This window comes from Melozone crissalis, unplaced genomic scaffold (genome assembly GCF_028551555.1).
Source record: "Melozone crissalis strain CALT ecotype California unplaced genomic scaffold, PUWL_Pcris_2 ptg000208l_1, whole genome shotgun sequence".
Classification (NCBI taxonomy): domain Eukaryota; kingdom Metazoa; phylum Chordata; class Aves; order Passeriformes; family Passerellidae; genus Melozone; species Melozone crissalis.
The window spans coordinates 946,243-959,516 of NW_026535972.1; the positions used below are offsets into that span (position 1 = coordinate 946,243).

The 13,274-nt window shown below is 56.5% G+C and overlaps 1 protein-coding gene across 1 annotated transcript; it reads left to right on the forward strand.

Moving 5' to 3' along the window:
• Positions 1-7,032, forward strand: SMO (smoothened, frizzled class receptor). The gene is made up of 12 exons (XM_054294125.1): positions 1-250; positions 2,148-2,353; positions 2,876-3,085; positions 3,220-3,392; positions 3,540-3,759; positions 3,854-3,977; positions 4,057-4,149; positions 4,355-4,463; positions 4,617-4,802; positions 5,083-5,231; positions 5,315-5,449; positions 5,648-7,032. The coding sequence occupies exons 1-12, from the start codon at positions 1-3 to the stop codon at positions 6,148-6,150; spliced, it is 2,358 nt and encodes a 785-aa protein (XP_054150100.1). The 3' UTR covers positions 6,151-7,032.
• The last annotated feature ends 6,242 nt before the right edge of the window (positions 7,033-13,274 follow it).

A 13,274-nucleotide genomic window follows, 5' to 3' on the forward strand; every position in this document is an offset into this window, starting at 1 on the left:
ATGTGGCCGGGCCGCGGCGGGCGGCGCTGGGCGCTGGCGCTGGCCCTGGCGCTGGCCCTGGGCGGGCGCTGCCCCGCCGCCCCCAACGCCTCGGCCGGGCCCCCGCGCTGCCGCCGCCCCGCGCCCTGCGAGCGGCTCCGCTTCGGCGCCTGCCTGGGCTCCGCGCTGCCCTACGCCGCCACCTCCACGCTGCTGGCCACCGACTCCGCCTCGCAGGAGGAGGCGCACGGGAAGCTGCTGCTCTGGTCCGGTACGGACGGGACGGCGCCGGGAGCGGGGAGAGTGCGGGAGAGGCCCGGCGTGGGGCTGGAGGGGGATGGGGAGCGGGGAAGGCGGAGAGAGCTTGGATGGGGGGTTTGGGTGTAGTGTGGGGGGGGCTGGGGATGGGTAAAGTATAGAAAACTTTGTAGAGGGGGTTTGGGGATGGGAAAAGTGTAGAAAACTTCATAGAGTGGGGCTGCGGATGGGTACAGTATAGAAAACTTTATAGAGGGGGCTGGGGATGAGTAAAGTATAGAAAACTTAATAGAGTGGAGCTGCGGATCGGTAGAGTATAGAAAAGTGCCTAGCAGGGGGCTGGGGATGGGTAGAGTATAGAAAACTTTGTAGAGGGGGTTTGGGGATGGGTACAGTATAAAAAGCTTTATAGAAGGGGTTTGGGGATGGGTACAGTATAGAAAACTTCATAGAGGGGGGCTGGAGATGGGTACGGTATAGAAAACTTCATAGAGGGGGGCTGGAGATGGGTACAGTATAGAAAACTTTATAGAGGAGGGCTGGGGATGGGTAAAGTACAAAAAACCGTATAGGAAAGTGCTGGGGATGGATAGAATATAGAAAACTGTAGAGGGGGTTTGGGGATGGGTATAGTATAGAAAAGTGCCTAGCAGGATGCTGGAGATGGGTACAGTATAGAAAACTGTATAGCAAAGGGCTGGAGATGGGAAGAGTATAGAAAACTGCATCCAGGGGGCCTGAGAATGAGTACAGTCTAGAAAGCTGTATAGAGGGGGGGATGAGGATGGGTACAGTATAGAAAAGTGCCTAGCAGGGGGCTGGGCATGGGTACAGTATACAAAACTTTATAGAGGGGGGCTGGGGATGGGTAAAGTACAAAAAACTGTATAGCACAGGGCTGGGGATGGGTACAGTATAGAAAACTGTGTAGCACAGGGCTGGGGATGGGTACATTATACAAAACTGTGCAGAGGTTGAGTGAGGATAGGTGAAGTATAGAAAACTGTGTAGCACTAGCCTGAGAATGAGTACAGTATAGAAAACTGTTCAGAGTGGGGCTGGGGATGGGTGCAGTACAGAAAACTGTTTCAAAACATTGTAGATGGGCACAATACAGAGGGCAGCAGTAGATTGGGGTACAGGGGGTGGATATGGGATAGCACAGGCCCAGGGGTGGGTGCAATATAGAAAAACCCATAGTGGGTGCAGAGGATGGGTACAGTGTACAGAGGAGCAGTAGGTTGGGTACAGTGTGGAAAACTGGTTAAAAAGGGACAGGAGATGGGTACAGTATAGAAAACTGAAGAAAAAAGGACTGGAGATGGGTACAGTATAGAAAACTGGTTTAAAAGGGACTGGAGATGGGTACAGTATAGAAAACTGATTGAAAAGGGATTGGAGATGGGTGCAGTGTAGAAAACTGATTGAAAAGGGGCTGGAGATGAGTACAGTGTAGAAAACTGATTTAAAAGGGACTGGAGGTGGGTACAGCATGGAGGGGAGCAGTACAGTGAGTGTCTGGGGATGGGCACAGCACAGAAACTGTACAGCACAGGAGTGGAGATCGTGTAATGTGGAGGGGAGCAGGAGATTGGGGTACAGGGAGGGTTTGGTGTAGAGGGGGAACGGGATGGAATGGCCTCAGAGATGGGTACAGCAGGAGGCTGGGGATGGGTGCAAAAATGGTTTATCAGGGGCTGGGGGTGGGCACAGTGTGCTCAAGAGCAGTATGGGGGTACAGTATGGAGGGGCAGTCCTGGCGATGGGTACAGTGACTCCACAGAAGCGTCCCAGTGCTGTGGGGACGGCAGGAGGGTCCCACACAGGGGTCCCAGCGCTGTGTGGGTGCTGTGGGGGCAGCAGGACGTGGCCGTGCCGGGGGTGGTGACGGTGCTGTCCCCTCCCCGCAGGCCTGCGCAATGCCCCGCGCTGCTGGGACGTCATCCAGCCCCTGCTGTGCGCCGTGTACATGCCCAAGTGCGAGGATGGGCAGGTGGAGCTGCCCAGCCAGACCCTGTGCCAGGCCACGCGGGCACCCTGCACCATCGTGGAGCGCGAGCGCGGCTGGCCCGACTTCCTCAAGTGCACCACGGACCGATTCCCCGAGGGCTGCCCGGTACGGCACGGGCACGGGGAATGGGGGGAAAGGCACTCTCTGCAGGAGAGAAGGGCTGGTGCCTCAGCCTGGGGAAGGGAAGGGTCCAGGGAGAGCTTCCAGCACATTCCAGGGGGCTCCAGGAGAGCTGCAGAGGGACTGGGGACAAGGCCTGCAGGGACAGCACCCAGGGAATGGCTCCCACTGCCACAGGGCAGCCATGGGTGGCATCTTGGCAATGAGCAATTCCTGCCTGGGCTGGCATTGCCAGAGCAGCTGGGGCTGCCCCTGATCCCTGCAGTGCCCAAGGCCAGGCTGGGCACTGGGGCTGGAGCAGCCTGGCACAGTGGGAGCTGTCCCTGTCATGGCAGGGGGGGCACTGGAGGGGCTCTGGGGTCCCTTCCCCCCAACCATTCCAGGATTCCCTGGTGATTCTATGGAACCCAGCTGTCCCCTGCCCTCCACAGGGCATCGTGTCCATCTTGGCCATGGGGGTGTCTTCTCCTCCTCCTCCTCCTCACGGCCTGGTTTCCCCTGTGGCAGAACGAGGTGCAGAACATCAAGTTCAACAGCTCGGGGCAGTGCGAGGCGCCGCTGGTGAGGACGGACAACCCCAAGAGCTGGTACGAGGACGTGGAGGGCTGCGGCATCCAGTGCCAGAACCCGCTGTTCACTGAGAAGGAGCACCGTGAGATGCACGTCTACATCGCCGCCTTCAGCTCCGTCACCATCTTCTGCACCTTCTTCACCCTGGTGAGACCCAGGCTCCTTTTGGGGAGCTGTCCCCAGAACGGGATGGACACTGAGCTGTCCCCAGAACGGGATGGGCACTGAGCTGTCCCCAGAACGGGATGGGCACCGAGCTGTCGCTTTCTCCACCCCTCCAGGCCACGTTTGTTGCTGACTGGAGGAACTCCAACCGCTACCCCGCCGTCATCCTGTTCTATGTCAATGCCTGCTTCTTTGTGGGCAGCATTGGTTGGCTGGCACAGTTCATGGACGGCGCCCGCGACGAGATCGTGTGCCGGGCCGATGGCACCATGCGGCTGGGCGAGCCCACGTAGGTGTCATCTCTGTCCCCAGGGCTGTCCCCAACACCAAGGAGGGCTCTCGGGGTTCGCTGGCCTCCTGAGAGCACAGAGGATGAGACCCCCGTGCTCCTGCGAGTCCCCTCACAGGGGTGGGTGACACTCTCACCTCTCCGCAGCTCCAACGAGACGCTGTCCTGCGTCATCATCTTTGTCATCGTGTACTACTCGCTGATGTCAGGTGTCATCTGGTTTGTCATGCTCACCTACGCCTGGCACACGTCCTTCAAGGCCCTGGGCACCACCTACCAGCCGCTGCTGGGCAAGACCTCCTACTTCCACCTCATCACTTGGTCCGTCCCCTTCGTGCTCACCGTGGCCATCCTGGCCGTGGCGCAGGTAACGGGGTGAGCACCATCAGGGGATGGTGTCTCAGGGTGACACCGCAGCCAGCTGACCCTCCTGTCCCTGTCCCTGTCCCTGTCGCTGCCAGGTGGACGGTGACTCTGTCAGTGGCATCTGCTTCGTGGGCTACAAGAACTACCGCTACCGAGCCGGCTTCGTGCTGGCCCCCATCGGGCTCGTGCTCATCGTGGGGGGCTATTTCCTCATCCGGGGTAGGTGTGCCTCTGCTCTGGGAGGGGACAGGGTCACCGTGGGTGTCCCCACACCCTGACCCCCTCGTCCTCCCCACAGGGGTCATGACTCTCTTCTCCATCAAGAGCAACCACCCCGGGCTGCTGAGCGAGAAAGCGGCCAGCAAGATCAACGAGACCATGCTGCGCCTGGGTGAGGGCTGCACCGACACTTCCCCAGGGAATCCGGGTGGGAACGGGGACATTGTGTCCCCTGAAGTCACACAGCCCCTTCCTGGGGTGGCAGCAGCAGGGGACAAAGCTGTGGTGGTTGTGGTGGTGGTGGCACAGCCCCTGTGCGGTGTCTTTGTCTCAGTGTCACTGGAGCTTGGCTGGAGTTTGTCCCTCTTCTCTTCCAGGCATTTTTGGCTTTTTGGCCTTTGGCTTCGTCTTCATCACCTTTGGCTGCCACTTCTATGACTTCTTCAACCAGGCCGAGTGGGAGCGCAGCTTCCGGGAATACGTCCTGTGAGTGGGACAGGGACAGGGGGACAGGGACACGGTGGCGCTGCAGGGGACAGCCCCATGTCCCCCATGAGCGGTGCCACCACATCTCCACCCTGCAGGGCTGTGGGGGCCGTGGGCTGTCCCTGCTCCTTAAGGCCACTGTCCCCCCCACAGGTGTGAGGCCAACGTGACCATCGCCACGCAGACCAACAAGCCCATCCCCGACTGCGAGATCAAGAACCGGCCGAGCCTGCTGGTGGAGAAGATCAACCTCTTCGCCATGTTCGGCACCGGCGTCTCCATGAGCACCTGGGTCTGGACCAAGGCCACCCTGCTCATCTGGAAGCGCACCTGGTGCAGGTGGGACCCGAGGGTGTCACCCCAGCTCCCTGGAGCCCTTCCTGCCCCATCCAGTGGGATGGTGGAGGACATTCCCAGATGTTTGTCCCTCAGCTCGATGGGTTGTGGGCTCACAGCAGCGCAGGAACGGGGTGGCCTCTCCCATGTGGCGTTTGTGGGACACCTCCATCCCCAAGCCCATTCCCCGGTCTGGTGTCCCCATGTGCAGGAGGGGGAGCTGGGGAGGGTCCCTGTTGCCCAGCTGTGACAGCTGTGCCCCCTGTCCCCTCCGTGTCCCCAGGCTGACGGGGCAGAGCGACGACCAGCCCAAGAGGATCAAGAAGAGCAAGATGATCGCCAAGGCCTTCTCCAAGCGCAAGGAGCTGCTGCGCGACCCGGGCCAGGAGCTGTCCTTCAGCATGCACACCGTGTCCCACGACGGCCCCGTGGGTACGTGCCCGGGGCGGGGATGTCCCCAACAGCCCCCCAGAGTCCCCAAAGCCCCCCTTGACCAGATCCCCGTGTCCCCACAGCCGGATTGGCGTTCAACATCAATGAGCCATCGGCCGACGTGTCCTCGGCGTGGGCCCGGCACGTCACCAAGATGGTGGCCAGGAGAGGGGCCATCCTGCCCCAGGACATCTCCGTGACACCCGTGGCGACACCTGGCAAGTCCTTGGGGATCTCGTGAGGAATGTCTGGGGGATGAGCCGGGCTGGGGGTGTGCAGGGAGGGTGTACTCAGGTTGATGGAATGTTTGGGATGGATCCCTGTGGGGTCAGGTGGGTGGCAGGGGTTGCTGGGGGGGTGGTGGAGGGCACAGGCGGGACGTGGCCACTCACAGCCACCTCACCCACGTCCCCCAGTGCCACCAGAGGAGAGGGCCAACCTGTGGGTGGTGGAGGCCGACGTGTCCCCGGAGCTGCAGAAGCGCAGCGGCCGCAAGAAGAAGCGGAGGAAGAAGAAGAAGGAGGTGACCCCCGACCCCGAGCGCTGCCCGGGGCACCCCGCCGTGCCCAGCTCCGTCCCTCGCCTGCCCCGCCTGCCCGCCCAGCCCTGCCTGGTGGCCTTCGCCCCCGATGCGCTGCCGGCCGTCCAGCCCGGTGCCACCTTCCCCGGGGGCGCGTGGGACGGGCGCGGGCGCGGGGCCAACGTGCTGCACGTCATCAGCAACCCCTTCTGCCCCGAGAGCGGCGCCGCCGAGCCCGAGGGCTGGCACCAGCGCCGGCACCGTGGGGGCGCCCTGTGGCCCCCCCAGGCCGGCCCTCTGGCCCCCAGGACTCAGGGCTGCCGGGCAGGGCTGGCCCCCATCCACTCCCGGACCAACCTGGTGGACGCGGAGCTGCTGGAGCCCGACTCGGACTTCTGATCCCAGAGGGACGTGGGGGCACCAAACCCACCCGATCCCACGGGGATCATCCCAAATGTCCCACCCACCTGAGCACGTCCCGTTTCTCCCCTTGGAGGATTTGTCTCCGTGCACTTCCCAGCCTGGAGAGGTTTTGGGATTCCCTCCAGCGTCACCCGGAGAAAGGAGCTGGCAGTGGGACAAGCCCCGGCTCCCACAGGGATTTAGGGACCAGGGGGACACCTGGGGACAGCCTAGATCAGGGTAGATTTGGGGCAGCCCTGCCCCACCCACGGCTAGAGGTACGTAGAGCTCACCCCCACTTGTGCCAATAGCAAATTTTTAAAAATTTCTGATTTTTTTAATGTTTGTATCGTGGTGCCTCCGCTCGGGGTGAGCCCAGTCAGGGGCAGCAGCAGCAGCATCCCTGGTGTGCACCCCTGTTTTGGGTTCACCCCAATCCCTTCTGAGACCCCAAAGTGCCTTCCAGCTCCCCAGAGAGCTGAGCCAGACCCAGATCAGGATTAGTGGGGTGGCAGCACCAGGGAGATGGCACGGGGAGCATCTTGGGCTGCCTGGGTGCTCCTGAGCAAAAAAATAACCCCAGAAACCTCGGGGTGCTCGAGGTGAATCAGGGTCAGCAACCCCTACAGCAAAGCTTTTTTTAATTATTTTTTTTAGGATAAAAAAAATAAAAATAAAAATCAAGTCACAGCAAAGCCAGCGGAGCCCTGGGGCAGGAGGGCTCCAGTCCCTGCTGGTGTTTGGATTTTCCCTATTTTTATTAAGTCCTGGTAGGCTCCTGGCTTTTTTATTTTTCTTTTTTTTTTTTGCTATCCCAGTGACCTCCACGGGTTCATTTTTGCTGTGTAAAGGAAAAACCCTCCTGTATCAGTATTAAATTTACAGATTTTCAATCCCAGTGGCTGCTCTGGGCTCTTTTGGGGAGGGATCCACGCGGGAAAACATTTTGGGGGGGGGGGGGGGATTGTCCTTTCTCCTAAAAACCCTCTTGCTTTAAAGTGTTTCAAATGGCTTTAAAGCTCCTTAAAAATGTTTCAAATGGCTTTAAAGCACATTAAAAACTGCTTTAAAGTGCTTTGGAGCCCCTGTTCCACCTGCAGGAGGGAGCTCTGAGGTGCTGGAAATGCCCTTGGGGACTGTGGGGACACTTTTGGGGAGAACTGGGCAATTTTGGGGACAAATGGGGCCTTTGCCAGCAGGTGGCACCACGGGCTAAAATATCCCCCAAACCCCCAAAATTTGAGTAGCCCCAAATTTTGTGGTTTTCCTGGGTGGGGTCCCACTGAGGCATCTGAAGCTTCCCACGGTGCTGGTGCTTTTTGGGGGGGAAAAATGCTGCTTTTGGAAAAGATCCTTTTTTTATTTTGCTTGAGAGCCATGCAGCTGCAGGGTTTGGTTATCCTGCAAACCAGACCCTGAAATTTAGCTGGAATTGGTCAGTGAAAATTGCATTTTTCCAGGGTTTGTTATTTTTTTTTTTGGGCTGACTGTGTTACAGAGTCAAAACTAGATTGTCCGGCATGAAACAAAATATTTCTCGTATCTCCCTTTTCTGGTTTTTTTCTTTTTATATATTTTATTTTGTGGCTTTCTTAGTTAAAAACCCCAGTTCTAACAAAACTATTTGCCATTTTGAAACAGAAAAACTCACATTATTTTAACTTCGGAAGCAGCAGGAGATGTGCTGACAACCTCACATCCCCTCCCAAAAAACCCCACCTTGATTTGGTGCAGGGGGAGAAAATTTTGAAGGAAGAAAACAGCCCCAGTTTGCCAAAATGCAGCAAATTCCCCTGAAATATCCTTGGGGAAAAGCTCCAGCATTCCCATGGGAGGTGCAGGAGGGCGAAGCACAGAGGGTCACACATCTCCCAGCACCCGCAGAGGTTTCTCTGAGGAAAAACGGGGGAATTTCAGGAAATTTGGGTGATACTCCCTGTGGATTCACTGAACCACTGATCCCCAGGGAGAAATTGGCATTTTCCACCCATCTGGTGGAATTTAAAGGATGGAATCTCAGTTGGAACAGAAAACAACCTGGAAAATGCAGGGTTTTCCTCCTGTTTGTGGGAAAACCCAAACTCTGCTGTGGATCTGCGCCAGCCACGGCTCTCAAGGAGAGGAATTTTGCTTTTCCAAAATTTTGTTTTCTCCCAGATTTCCCGGCAAAGTCAATCCAAGCTGGTGTCAGGAGCAGGGGAAGGAGCCAACCCCGAGCTGCCTGCATCTCACAGAGCCCCAATTGTTGGAGCCTCCCTGCCCAAACAGCCTCTCCCTCCTCTCCTGATACCCGTTGTTTTCCCAGATAAACCACCAGGCACGGCCTGGATCCCTGGGATAACCTCTCTGTGCTCTCCCTGCTGCCTCAGGGTTTGGCTTTTCTGTTTTTCCCATTCTGAGCTGCTTTAGTGTGTGGGTCTGGGTTCACATTCAGGGATGGTGAGCTCTGTGCACAGAGCAGGGAGACAAAACAATTCCTGCTCCAGCTGGGCACCAAGGACAAATGAGCCAAATCTCAGCCCAGGAGCACAAACCCCGTGGGCTGCAGAGAGAAAAACAAGCAGGGTGGGAGTGCCTGGGCTGAAGCTGGGATGGGACAATGAACTGCAAGGTGCAAATGGAGCAGAACTGATCCCAGGGAGAGACCCTGGGAGCGCTCGTGCATTTTGGGGCCGTTTTGGGTCATCTTGGGTGCAGCCCTGGCTGGGCTCTGGTGCTGCCCAAGGTGCAGCCATGGATCCTTTCCATAAATCCCTGCTTCATTCTGGGACTCTGCCCAGCCTCTGTCCTAGGGCAGATTCTCAAGGGATCAGCCCTGGGATTTATGGACATTCAGCACCAGGAATTTCGGGGGGCTGGCAGCAGCACAGGGCGTTTTTCAAAGGAAAACACCATCCCTGCCAGTCTCCTGATTTTGGGAATATCCTTTGAAAGGTGAGGAAGATCCCACAATGAGCCAGGTGGGCTCAGGGTCAGGATTTTGCGCTGGTGAAGGGCATGCAAAACAACCTGGGATCTTTTTGTGGGGTCTGTGGGATCTGAGATGATGAATTCTGGAGGATTTCTCTATTTCCAGGGCAGCACAAGCTCCTCTCCTCAGCAGAGGAGAACTCAGGCTCTGGATTTTGCCTTGGCCCAAACACCCTGGTGGGGGTTTTTTTGTGGCATCTGTGATGATAAATTCTGGAGGATTTCTTCATTCCAGGGCAGCACAAGCTCCTCTCCTCAGCAGACGAGGATCAGGGTCGGGATTTCGGATTTGTGAGGGGTTTGCAAAACAACCTGCTGGGTTTTTGTGGTATCTGTGGCACCAGGAAATGATAAATTGTAAAGGATTTCTCCATCTCCAGGGCAGCACAAGTTCCTCTTAGTAGAAGAGGATCAGGGTCAGGATTTTGTCTTGGTCAAAACAACCTGGTGGGTTTTTTCTGGGACCTGTGGCACTAGGAAATTATAAATTCTGGAGGATTTCTGTATTTCCAAGGCAGCACAAGCTCCTCTCCTCAGCAGAGGAGGATCAGGGTCAGGATTTTGCCTTGGCCCAAACAACCTGATGGGGTTTTTGTGGGATATGTGGCACTGGGAATTGATAAATTCTGGAGGGTTTCTGTATTTCCAAGGCAGCACAAACTCCTCTCCTCAATAGACAAAGATTAGGATCAGGATTTTGCACGGTTTGCAAAACAACCTGGTGGGGTTTTTGGTGCAATCTGTGGCACCAAGAAATGACAAATTTTGGAGGGTTTCTCTATTTCCAAAGCAGCACAAGCTCTTCTCCTCAGCAGAGGAGAACTCAGGGTCGGGATTTTGCCTTGGCCAAAAAAAACCGGTGGGTTTTTTGTGGGATCTGTGGCACCAGGAAATGACAAATTCTGGAGGGTTTCTCTATTTCCAAGGCAGCACAAGCTCCTCTCCTCAAGAGAAGAGAACTGAGGATTTTGCCTTGGCCAAAACAACCTGGTGGGTTTTTTGTGGAATCTGTGGCACCAGGAAATGACAAATTCTGGAGGGTTTCTCTATTTCCAAGGCAGCACAAGCTCCTCTCCTCAATAGAGGAAGATCAGGGCCGGGATTTTACACAATGTCAGGGGTTTGCAGGACACCCTGGTGGGTTTTTGGTGCGATCTGAGATGACAAATCCCGCAGGATTTCCGCCCCTCAGGTCAGCACCGCCTCCCCTGCTCAGCAGAACCGCGGCGCTGCAGCGGCCCCGACCTTTCCTGCTCTCCATGGAAGGGGAGGGGTTTTCCTCCAGCCTCAAATCCCTCCCAGACCAAAGAGTTCCCGTTCCAGAGGGCGGTGCTGAGCCGGGACCAGCCCCCAGCCGGGGTTCTGGGATCGCGGAGAGAGGCAGGGATGAGCTGCAGGCTCAGATCCCGTTCAGCAGGAATTTATCTCGGGAATTGTGCTCGCCACACTGCTGGCACACAGGGATGCGCTGCTTCTCCTTTAGCTGCGATCCTCTCTGGAATTCCTGCCCCTCTCCCATCCCTCTTTCCTCCCCGAAATCCTCCCTCAGCTTCTCCATCAGCTGCTTCCAGCTCTCCCCTCCGTCCTGGGTTTTGGGGAGGTCTCTGTGGATTCCTTCCCTCCCTCCTCTCCCTCAGCTCATCCCAAACACTGAGCTCACCTGGGATTTGAGTTTCCTCTCCTCCATCTCATCCCAAACACCGAGCTCACCTGGGGTTTGAGAGTTTCCTCCATCTCATCCCAATCACTGAGCTCACCTGGGATTTGAGAATTTCCTCCATCTCATCCCAAACACTGAGCTCACCTGGGGTTTGAGAGTTTCCTCCATCTCATCCCAAACACCGAGCTCACCTGGGATTTGAGAGTTTCCTCCATCTCATCCCAAACACTGAGCTCACCTGGGATTTGAGTTTCCTCTCCTCCATCTCATCCCAAGCACTGAGCTCACCTGGGGTTTGAGAGTTTCCTCCATCTCATCCCAATCACTGAGCTGACCTGGGGTTTGAGAGTTTCCTCCATCTCATCCCAATCACTGAGCTCACCTGGGGTTTGAGAGTTTCCTCCATCTCATCCCAATCACTGAGCTCACCTGGGATTTGAGAATTTCCTCCATCTCATCCCAATCACTGAGCTCACCTGGGGTTTGAGAGTTTCCTCCATCTCATCCCAAGCACTGAGCTCACCTGGGGTTTGAGAGTTTCCTCCATCTCATCCCAATCACTGAGCTCACCTGGGGTTTGAGAGTTTCCTCCATCTCATCCCAAACACCGAGCTCACCTGGGATTTGAGAGTTTCCTCTTCAGCTCATCCCAAACACCGAGCTCACCTGGGATTTGAGAATTTCCTCTTCAGCTCATCCCAAACACTGAGCTCGCCTGGGATTTGAGAGTTTCCTCTCCTCCATCTCATCCCAAACACCGAGCTCACCTGGGGTTTGAGAGTTTCCTCTCCTCCATCTCATCCCAAACACTGAGCTCACCTGGGGTTTGAGTTTCCTCTCCTCCATCTCATCCCAAACACTGAGCTCACCTGGGATTTGAGTTTCCTCTCCTCCATCTCATCCCAAACACCGAGCTCACCTGGGGTTTGAGAGTTTCCTCCATCTCATCCCAATCACTGAGCTCACCTGGGATTTGAGAGTTTCCTCTCCTCCATCTCATCCCAAACACCGAGCTCACCTGGGATTTGAGTTTCCTCCATCTCATCCCAAACACCGAGCTCGCCTGGGATTTGAGAGTTTCCTCTCCTCCATCTCATCCCAAGCACTGAGCTCACCTGGGGTTTGGGAATTGGGCACTTGAGGATTGGAATTGGCACTTGAGAATTGAGAATTAATTAAGCTCTCGCCCACCAACAGCTCCAAATTCTTCTCTCAGAGCTGATCTCAATAAATACCAATAATAAAAGGATGGGTTTGTACTCCAGGAGAGGCACATTCCCAGAGAACCGGATTTAGAAAAGGTGGTAAAACTGAAATCATTAATTGTAAACAAAGAATGTGGTGGTTTATTAGTGATTTGTGCCTGCAGGCTGAGCTCAGTGCCTGGCAGCACAGCAAGATCCAGGATTTTGGATGGCACATTCCCCATGCCAGGATGTTGTGGCTCCTCATTCCCATGGGTTTTCCTGGCATTGATTGGGATTGATGGTCCAGGCTCGGAAATTCCACAGTTTTGACCCAATTTTCCCATTGAGATGGCCTCAGTGGGACATCCATCCTTGCTGCTGGCATTTGGGGACACGAATCTGTGGTGACCTTGCAATGGTTAGATTTCATTGTCTGGGAGGGCTTTTCCAACCCCTTTGGCTCTGAGATTCCATAATTTTGGCCATTGGGATGGCCTTGGTGGGACATCCATCCTTGCTGGTGGCACTTGGGGGCACGGATCAGTGGTCACCTTGCAGTGGTTGGATTTTCTTGTCTGAGAGGGTTTTTCCAAAAAGCCTTTGGCTCCAGGCCTGGGCAGCTGCCTGGCCAGGCCATGGCACCATGGGATCACCAAGGCCTGTGACAGATTGAGTCCAGAGAAGGGACAAAGGGGCTGGGGAAGGGTCTGGAGCCCCAGCAGGGCTGGGGGAGCTGGGCAGGGGCTGAGCCTGGAGCAGAGGAGGCTCAGGGGCCCTTGTGGCTCTGCACAAGTCCCTGCCAGGAGGGCACAGCCGAGGGGTCGGGGAACAGGGACAGGAGGAGAGGGAACGGCCTCAGGCTGGGACAGGGCAGGGGCTGGGTGGGCACAGCAGGAATTTCCCCATGGAAAGGGTGGGCAGGCCTTGGCAGGGGCTGCCGAGGGAGGTTCGGATTTCCCATCCCTGGAGGTGTCCAAGGAATCCCTGGATGTGGCACTCAGAGCTCCGGGCTGGTAACATAAGGTGGTGATCAGGCACACCTTGGTCTTGAAGGTCTTGTGCAACCTCAGTGCTCCTGCGTTTCCGTGCCCGGCGGCTGAAACACGGAAAATTCACCAAAACGTGAAAAAAGAACCAAACGCCTTCACGATGCGAGTGGCCCCGCGAGGACTACAACTCCCAGCAACCCCCGCGCGGCCCCGCAGGGGGTGCCGGGAGCTGTAGTCGCGACGGGGCGGAGCCGGGGCGGGAGGACTCCATGTCCCAGCGCGCAGTGCGGCAGCGAGGGCGGTGGGGCGGGGCGA

What these genes read in the sequence shown, in the direction of transcription:
- SMO (XM_054294125.1), top strand. Translation starts at nt 1, where the DNA reads ATGTGGCCGGGCCGCGGCGGGCGGCGCTGGGCGCTGGCGCTGGCCCTG. An exon ending in CGAGACCATGCTGCGCCTGG is followed by an intron (nt 4,150 to 4,354) that starts GTGAGGGCTGCA and finishes CTTCTCTTCCAG; the next exon opens with GCATTTTTGGCTTTTTGGCC. An exon ending in AGCTTCCGGGAATACGTCCT is followed by an intron (nt 4,464 to 4,616) that starts GTGAGTGGGACA and finishes TCCCCCCCACAG; the next exon opens with GTGTGAGGCCAACGTGACCA.